The sequence below is a fragment of the Pelophylax lessonae genome, assembly GCF_965119305.1.
Source record: "Pelophylax lessonae genome assembly, contig: HAP1_SCAFFOLD_335, whole genome shotgun sequence".
NCBI classification, from domain to species: Eukaryota; Metazoa; Chordata; class Amphibia; order Anura; family Ranidae; genus Pelophylax; species Pelophylax lessonae.
The window spans coordinates 169101-178593 of NW_028120009.1; the positions used below are offsets into that span (position 1 = coordinate 169101).

At 43.9% G+C, this 9493-nt stretch overlaps 1 protein-coding gene across 1 annotated transcript; it reads right to left on the reverse strand.

Annotated features, from left to right (window-relative positions):
- Positions 1–6487: 6487 nt before the first annotated feature.
- On the reverse strand, positions 6488–7110 carry LOC309543735 (myb-related transcription factor, partner of profilin-like). Its single transcript, XM_082276181.1, has one exon. The coding sequence runs from the start codon at positions 6964–6966 to the stop codon at positions 6526–6528; it is 441 nt and encodes a 146-aa protein (XP_082132307.1). The 5' UTR covers positions 6967–7110; the 3' UTR covers positions 6488–6525.
- Between the last annotated feature and the right edge of the window lie 2383 nt (positions 7111–9493).

Sequence of the window (9493 nt, forward strand, 5' to 3'; positions counted from 1 at the left end):
AGGATCTCATTATTACTATGGTGGTCAGAGGATCTCATTATTACTATGGTGGTCAGAGGATCTCATTATTACTATGGTGGTCAGAGGATCTCATTATTACTATGGTGGTCAGAGGATCTCATTATTACTATGGTGGTCAGAGGATCTCATTATTACTATGGTGGTCAGAGGATCTCATTATTACTATGATGGTCAGAGGATCCGATTATTACTATGGTGGTCAGAGGATCTCATTATTACTATGGTGGTCAGAGGATCCCATTATTACTATGGTGGTCAGAGGATCTCATTATTACTATGATGGTCAGAGGATCCGATTATTACTATGGTGGTCAGAGGATCTCATTATTACTATGGTGGTCAGAGGATCTCATTATTACTATGGTGGTCAGAGGATCTCATTATTACTATGGTGGTCAGAGGATCTCATTATTACTATGGTGGTCAGAGGATCTCATTATTACTATGGTGGTCAGAGGATCTCATTATTACTATGGTGGTCAGAGGATCTCATTATTACTATGGTGGTCAGAGGATCTCATTATTACTATGGTGGTCAGAGGATCTCATTATTACTATGATGGTCAGAGGATCCGATTATTACTATGGTGGTCAGAGGATCTCATTATTACTATGGTGGTCAGAGGATCCCATTATTACTATGGTGGTCAGAGGATCTCATTATTACTATGATGGTCAGAGGATCCGATTATTACTATGGTGGTCAGAGGATCTCATTATTACTATGGTGGTCAGAGGATCTCATTATTACTATGGTGGTCAGAGGATCTCATTATTACTATGGTGGTCAGAGGATCCCATTATTACTATGGTGGTCAGAGGATCTCATTATTACTATGGTGGTCAGAGGATCCCATTATTACTATGGTGGTCAGAGGATCCCATTATTACTATGGTGGTCAGAGGATCTCATTATTACTATGGTGGTCAGAGGATCCCATTATTACTATGGTGGTCAGAGGATCTCATTATTACTATGGTGGTCAGAGGATCTCATTATTACTATGGTGATCAGAGGATCCCATTATTACTATGATGGTCAGAGGATCCCATTATTACTATGATGGTCAGAGGATCTCATTATTACTATGGTGATCAGAGGATCTTATTATTACTATGGTGGTCAGAGGATCTCATTATTACTATGGTGGTCAGAGGATCCCATTATTACTATGGTGATCGGAGGATCTCATTATTACTATGGTGGTCAGAGGATCTCATTATTACTATGGTGGTCAGAGGATCTCATTATTACTATTGTGGTCAGAGGATCTCATTATTACTATGGTGGTCAGAGGATCTCATTATTACTATGGTGGTCAGAGGATCTCATTATTATTATGGTGGTCAGAGGATCTCATTATTACTATGGTGGTCAGAGGATCTTATTATTACTATGGTGGTCAGAGGATCTCATTATTACTATGGTGATCGGAGGATCTCATTATTACTATGGTGGTCAGAGGATCTCATTATTACTATGGTGGTCAGAGGATCTCATTATTACTATTGTGGTCAGAGGATCTCATTATTACTATGGTGGTCAGAGGATCTCATTATTACTATGGTGGTCAGAGGATCTCATTATTATTATGGTGGTCAGAGGATCTCATTATTACTATGGTGGTCAGAGGATCTCATTATTACTATGGAGGTCAGAGGATCTCATTATTACTATGGTGGTCAGAGGATCTCATTATTACTATGGTGGTCAGAGGATCTCATTATTACTATGGTGGTCAGAGGATCCCATTATTACTATGGTGGTCAGAGGATCTCATTATTACTATGGTGGTCAGAGGATTTCATTATTACTATGGTGGTCAGAGGATCCCATTATTATTATGGTGGTCAGAGGATCTCATTATTACTATGGTGGTCAGAGGATCTCATTAATTCTATGGTGGTCAGAGGATCCCATTATTACTATGGTGGTCAGAGGATCTCATTATTACTATGGTGGTCAGAGGATCCCATTATTACTATGGTGGTCAGAGGATCTCATTATTACTATGATGGTCAGAGGATCTCATTATTACTATGGTGGTCAGAGGATCCCATTATTACTATGGTGGTCAGAGGATCCCATTATTACTATGGTGGTCAGAGGATCTCATTAATTCTATGGTGGTCAGAGGATCCCATTATTACTATGGTGGTCAGAGGATCCCATTATTACTATGGTGGTCAGAGGATCTCATTATTACTATGGGGGTCAGAGGATCCCATTATTACTATGGTGGTCAGAGGATCCCATTATTACTATGGGGGTCAGAGGATCTCATTATTACTATGGTGATCAGAGGATCTCATTATTACTATGGTGGTCAGAGGATCTCATTATTACTATGGTGGTCAGAGGATCTCATTATTACTATGGTGGTCAGAGGATCTCATTATTACTATGGTGGTCAGAGGATCTCATTATTACTATGGTGGTCAGAGGATCTCATTATTACTATGGTGGTCAGAGGATCTCATTATTACTATGGTGGTCAGAGGATCTCATTATTACTATGGTGGTCAGAGGATCTCATTATTACTATGATGGTCAGAGGATCCGATTATTACTATGGTGGTCAGAGGATCTCATTATTATTATGGTGGTCAGAGGATCTCATTATTACTATGGAGGTCAGAGGATCTCATTATTACTATGGTGGTCAGAGGATCCCATTATTACTATGGTGGTCAGAGGATCTCATTATTACTATGGTGGTCAGAGGATCCAATTATTACTATGGTGGTCAGAGGATCCCATTATTACTATGGTGGTCAGAGGATCTCATTATTACTATGGTGGTCAGAGGATCTCATTATTATTATGGTGGTCAGAGGATCCCATTATTACTATGGTGGTCAGAGGATCCCATTATTACTATGGTGGTCAGAGGATCTCATTATTATTATGGTAAACAGAGGATCTCATTATTACTATGGTGGTCAGAGGATCTCATTATTACTATGGTGGTCAGAGGATCTCATTATTACTATGGTGGTCAGAGGATCTCATTATTACTATGATGGTCAGAGGATCCGATTATTACTATGGTGGTCAGAGGATCCCATTATTACTATGGTGGTCAGAGGATCTCATTATTACTATGATGGTCAGAGGATCTCATTATTACTATGGTGGTCAGAGGATCTCATTATTACTATGGTGGTCAGAGGATCCCATTATTACTATGGTGGTCAGAGGATCTCATTATTACTATGGTGGTCAGAGGATCCCATTGTTACTATGGTGGTCAGAGGATCTCATTGTTACTATGGTGGTCAGAGGATCTCATTATTACTATGGTGGTCAGAGGATCCCATTATTACTATGGTGGTCAGAGGATCTCATTATTACTATGGTGGTCAGAGGATCTCATTATTACTATGGTGATCAGAGGATCCCATTATTACTATGGTGGTCAGAGGATCTCATTATTACTATGGTGGTCAGAGGATCTCATTATTACTATGGTGGTCAGAGGATCTCATTATTACTTTGGTGGTCAGAGGATCCCATTATTATTATGGTGGTCAGAGGATCTCATTAGTACTATGGTGGTCAGAGGATCTTATTATTACTATGATGGTCAGAGGATCTCATTATTACTATGGTGGTCAGAGGATCTCATTATTACTATGGTGGTCAGAGGATCTCATTATTACTATGATGGTCAGAGGATCCCATTATTACTATGATGGTCAGAGGATCTCATTATTACTATGGTGGTCAGAGGATCCCATTATTACTATGGTGGTCAGAGGATCTCATTATTACTATGGTGATCAGAGGATCCCATTATTACTATGGTGGTCAGAGGATCCCATTATTACTATGGTGGTCAGAGGATCCGATTATTACTATGGTGGTCAGAGGATCCGATTATTACTATGGTGGTCAGAGGATCTCATTATTACTATGGTGGTCAGAGGATATCATTATTACTATGGGGGTCAGAGGATCTCATTATTACTATGGTGGTCAGAGGATCCCATTATTACTATGGTGGTCAGAGGATCTCATTATTACTATGGTGGTCAGAGGATCCCATTATTACTATGGTGGTCAGAGGATCTCATTATTACTATGGTGGTCAGCGGATCTCATTATTACTATGGTGGTCAGAGGATCTCATTATTACTATGGTGGTCAGAGGATCTCATTATTACTATGGTGGTCAGAGGATATCATTATTACTATGGTGGTCAGCGGATATCATTATTACTATGGTGGTCAGAGGATCCGATTATTACTATGGTGGTCAGAGGATCCGATTATTACTATGGTGGTCAGAGGATCTCATTAGTACTATGGTGGTCAGAGGATCTCATTATTACTATGGTGGTCAGAGGATCTCATTATTACTATGGTGATCAGAGGATCCGATTATTACTATGGTGGTCAGAGGATCTCATTATTACTATGGTGGTCAGAGGATCTCATTATTACTATGGTGGTCAGAGGATCTCATTATTACTATGGTGGTCAGAGGATCCCATTATTACTATGGTGATCAGAGGATCCCATTATTACTATGGTGATCAGAGGATCTCATTATTACTATGGAGGTCAGAGGATCTCATTATTACTATGGTGGTCAGAGGATCCCATTATTACTATGGTGGTCAGAGGATCCCATTATTACTATGGTGATCAGAGGATCTCATTATTACTATGGAGGTCAGAGGATCTCATTATTACTATGGTGATCAGAGGATCCCATTATTACTATGGTGGTCAGAGGATCTCATTATTACTATGGTGGTCAGAGGATCTCATTATTACTATGGTGGTCAGAGGATCTCATTATTACTATGGTGGTCAGAGGATCGATCGTTACCACTTCTGGTTATATTGTTGTTTTGGGTCACGGACTTGAATTAGAATGACGGTCAGGCAGAGAGGTCCGCGCCATATTTCCTTCTATGGGGGACACTCAGAGTTCCTCCCCCGTCTCCGCACCGCCCGGCTCCAAGCATTGAATGAATACAACATGCTAGAAATCAGAATCTTTAATATGTACTTATTTACATATATCATTAATTGCTATCCGGCTAATTAACAGGACGAGGAAGCCATTGCTATCTACAGTGGGTAGGCTTTTTATATACATATATATTGCTTTCTTGGCTATTCAGATCTAGAGAAGAATAGAGATGAAGAGATGGCCAGAGCAGCATACAGAAAAAGATTGTATAAAAAATATACAGATAAAGCAATAGACGATATCAGAGGGAGCCAGAGCCTCAGACTAAAACCCCCCCCCCCCCCCACATTGGAAGAGTCCATCAGAGGGCGCCAGAGCCTCAGACTAAACCCCCCCCCCCACATTGGAAGAGTCCATCAGAGGGTGCCAGAGCCTCAGACTAAAACTCCCCCCAAATTGGAAGAGTCCATCAGAGGGAGCCAGAGCCTCAGACTAAAACTCCCCCCACAATGGAAGAGTCCATCAGAGGATGCCAGAGCCTCAGACTAAAACTCCCCCTACAATGGAAGAGTCCATCAGAGGATGCCAGAGCCTCAGACTAAAACTCCCCCTACAATGGAAGAGTCCATCAGAGGATGCCAGAGCCTCAGACTAAAACTCCACCCACTTTGCAAGAGTCCATCAGAGGATGCCAGAGCCTCAGACTAAAACTCCCCCCACATTGGAAGAGTCCATCAGAGGGCGCCAGAGCCTCAGACTAAAACTCCCCCTACAATGGAAGAGTCCATCAGAGAGCGCCAGAGCCTCAGACTAAAACTCCCCCCACATTGGAAGAGTCCATCAGAGGATGCCAGAGCCTCAGACTAAAACTCCCCCCACATTGGAAGAGTCCATCAGAGGGCGCCAGAGCCTCAGACTAAAACTCCACCCACATTGCAAGAGTCCATCAGAGGATGCCAGAGCCTCAGACTAAAACTCCCCCCATATTGGAAGAGTCCATCAGAGGGTGCCAGAGCCTCAGACTAAAACTCCCCCCACATCTGATACAGAAGGAGGTCCGGTTTCCATTGGCAGATCTATACGGAATTTGGCCATTTGTATTCTCACATCTGATTTATAGACATACTGGAGAAGACTTCTGTAGGGTTTATCTATGGATGAAGTTGAGATACAGGTTACAGACTTTAGAAAACATCCTGTGTGGCAATCATAAGGCGAAACGAGGCCAGCGCACCTCCCCCCTCCCCCCCGTAGAGGGAACACCCTGCAATCTGCCTTATGGCTCAGTTTTACTACATAGCTACCATGGTCCCAACCCTCCGACACCAATGGGAATTTGATCTTCAGCAGCAGTTTGAGGAGATTAAAAAACAATTTCATAATTTACAGTCGGAGAAAACAGAAGCAGAAATTTTTTGAACATAAAAATATTTTCAGATAAAATAAATGTCATGAAATTGTACAGCAGGAGCCGGAGGTCTTCCTCAGTTGTGACCTCCGTGGTGGGGGAGACCAGCAGGACATTTCTTTACCAAATCCCATGAGCCACATTATGGGTTCCCCATCTCAGTCCATTCATTTACACGTTTTTCCAGCGGCCTCTGCGTTTACGGGGAGTCAAGTAGGAGAATCTCTTCCTCTTGTTGGGAGGAGGGGCGGTTGGAGGACTCGGCTGTTCCTCTACAACATTTTGCTGGCCACTTTCCTCTTCCTGGCCATTGTGATTTTCCTCCAACTCATAATTCACAGAACAAGGTTCAGATTCTGGTTCAGTCTTTGTAGGATAATATACGGGATCGATCAAGCCAGATGGAGCAGGTGATGGAGGCTGAGGAGGTATAAGAGGTAAGATGGCTGCCAGGACATTGGTCAAACGGTCCATGCTTTGACGCAACGTGTAGGTCAGATGTCGAATTGCTTCCGCCGTTTCCTGCTGAGCTCGTAGCATGGCTACTGTAGGGTCATAGTGCTGACTGACAGCCTCTGGAGAAAGCAGAGGAGAAGAGGACCCCGGAGGCATCGGTGCTGGAGAAGCCCCTTCAGATGGACCAGGTGAAGGACTTAGCTGGGGTAACTGCACAATGTGAAGCTGAGGCGTCGGAGATGAAGACTGCTTAGGCTGGAGAAGAAGGGGAGGGTCCGGCGGGCAGCAGGGGCCACTCAGGGAGTTTTCTGCACTAGAAGAAGCCGGACCTGGTAGATGTAAGTCTGTGGGGGGAAAGCAGAAGTATGGTCATCAGATTGTGGGGAGCACCAAACCCATTTATATTGTCACAGGTATGGAGGACAACCAATGTTACTAAAGGTATCCTTCTCTCCCCTACAATAAGGGATGGGGGTGAAAGACTTTGCAGTACAGGCCATTGATCATTATTACTTCTCCTTTAGACAGCAATTTTTAAAAACAGTCAAATGTTTAACCCCTTCAGCTCTGGTCCCTGTTCACCCGATGGAGCACAGAAATAACGAGCCAGATTATTAGGCGAGGAGTTTGACTTTACCCAACCCCTTCCAGCCGGCTTTATGTGATGGCACAGAGGTGGGCCTAGCGCTGCATTACCACATATTCGCACATCTCTTAACCGGAAGGTTTTACCCCTTTAATGACCAGGCCATTTTTTGCGATACAGCACTGCGTTACTTTTAACTGACAGTCGTGCGACTGTGTGAGGCTTATGCCAAATAAAACCGATCCCTTTTTTTCCCCACAAATAGAGCTTTCTTTTGGTAAATTATTCAATAAAAAAAATGTAAAAAATTGGATTTTTAACTAACCGTAAAATCTATTTCTCTGATGTTCATTGACGGACACAGCTCTTGATCTTCATAACCATTGGGTTATACTGCCCCCTATAGGAGTAGGACACTAGGCAGAAAAAAAAAGTCTGGCTACGCCTATGGGCAGGCCCAGGGGGTTTACTCCCACTTTCTGCTATAGGTACTCAGTTTTGTTACAAGCAGTGTCAGAAGAAAGGAAACTCCACAGAGAGGTGGGCGCTGTGTCCGTCAATGAACATCAGAGAAATGTTTTTACAGTAAGTCAAAAACCCCATTGTCTCTTTTGATCATTGACGGACACAGCTCCTGATCTTCAGAACCATTGGGACCTCCCAAAGCAATGTTAAACATAAGGAGTACCAGTTTATCAGGTAAACAGGAGCTCAACCTAAAACAACTGGAGCTCACCTGAAAAAAACAGTACACCCTCAAAGAGGATCAGGTCCTCTAAACAGCAGCCTGAAAAACCTTGCGGCCAAAAGAAGCATCCGCAGATCCCAACACATCTACTTTATAGAACTTTGTGTAAGTGTGCACCGATGACCAGCTGGCCGCCTTACAAACCTGCGTCACTGACGCCTGATGACAGAAGGCCCAGGAGGCACTGAGCACCCAAGTACAGTGTGCCTTGATAGGGAAAGGAGAAACCTGACCCTTGATGGAATAGGCCTGAGCCACCATCTGTCTGATCCATCTGGAAACGATCGCAGAGGAAGCGGACAACCCATTCCGAGGCCCATCCGTAAAAGACTCCATAGCTGCCAGGTACACCCTAATCGCCTGGAACACATCAAAGGCATGCAAAGCAATTTCCTTCGGATGTTTTGGCCTGGGACACAGGAAAGGCAACAAAATGTCTTCATTCAAATGAAAATCAGAAACAACCTGAGGAAGGAACGATGGACAGGGGTGAAGAACCACCTTATCTCTGTGGACCACCAAGTAAGATGAACCATAGGATAACGCCGCCAATTCCGACACCCTGCACGTAGAGGTGATAACCACCAAAAAGGCCACCTTCTGGGACAGCGTTAGAAGGGGAATCTTCCGAAGATTCTCAAAAAGAGGCTTCTGGAGAACTGAGAGCACCAAACTGAGGCCCCAAAAGAGGTAACAGAGACCGCGCTGGAGGAACCAAGTGCCAAACTCCCTGAAGAAAAGTACGTACCAGGGAGTGTGTGGCCAAGGGCCGTTGAAAGAAGACCGCTAAGGCCGACACCTAGCCCTTGATAGTACTCAAGGCCAGTTTCTGCTCAACTCCCCGTTGAAGGAAGGTCAAAATCCGAGCCACCGAAAAGCAACGAGGATGAACCCCAAGAGACTCACACCACGCAATGTACATCTTCCACGTACAATGGTAGATCTTCCTAGAAGTAGATTTTCTAGCTTTTAACAGTGTTGGAATCCCAGACTTAGACAAATTTCTATCCATCAGCACCTGGCATTAAACAGCCAAGGCGTCAAAGCCAGCGACTGTAAAGCAGGATGGAAAATTGGTCCTTGGGACAGCAGATCCTCCTGAGAGGAAGCTTCCAAGGAACCTCGGCGACCAGCTGCACCAGATCAGAGTACCAACCCCGGCAAGGCCAGTCCACCTCAAAAAGGTAGACAACATCAGGCCCAACACCCGCATGCAAGTCAGGAGGGATAACCATCTGCTGGACAGCAGGAGAAGAATCGCAGCCTGCAGTTTTCTGGAGTTTGTCCAGAGGAAGGAGCACTCTGGCTAAGGTCGAGTCCAGAGTAAGACCCAGATAGTCCAGCTTTGT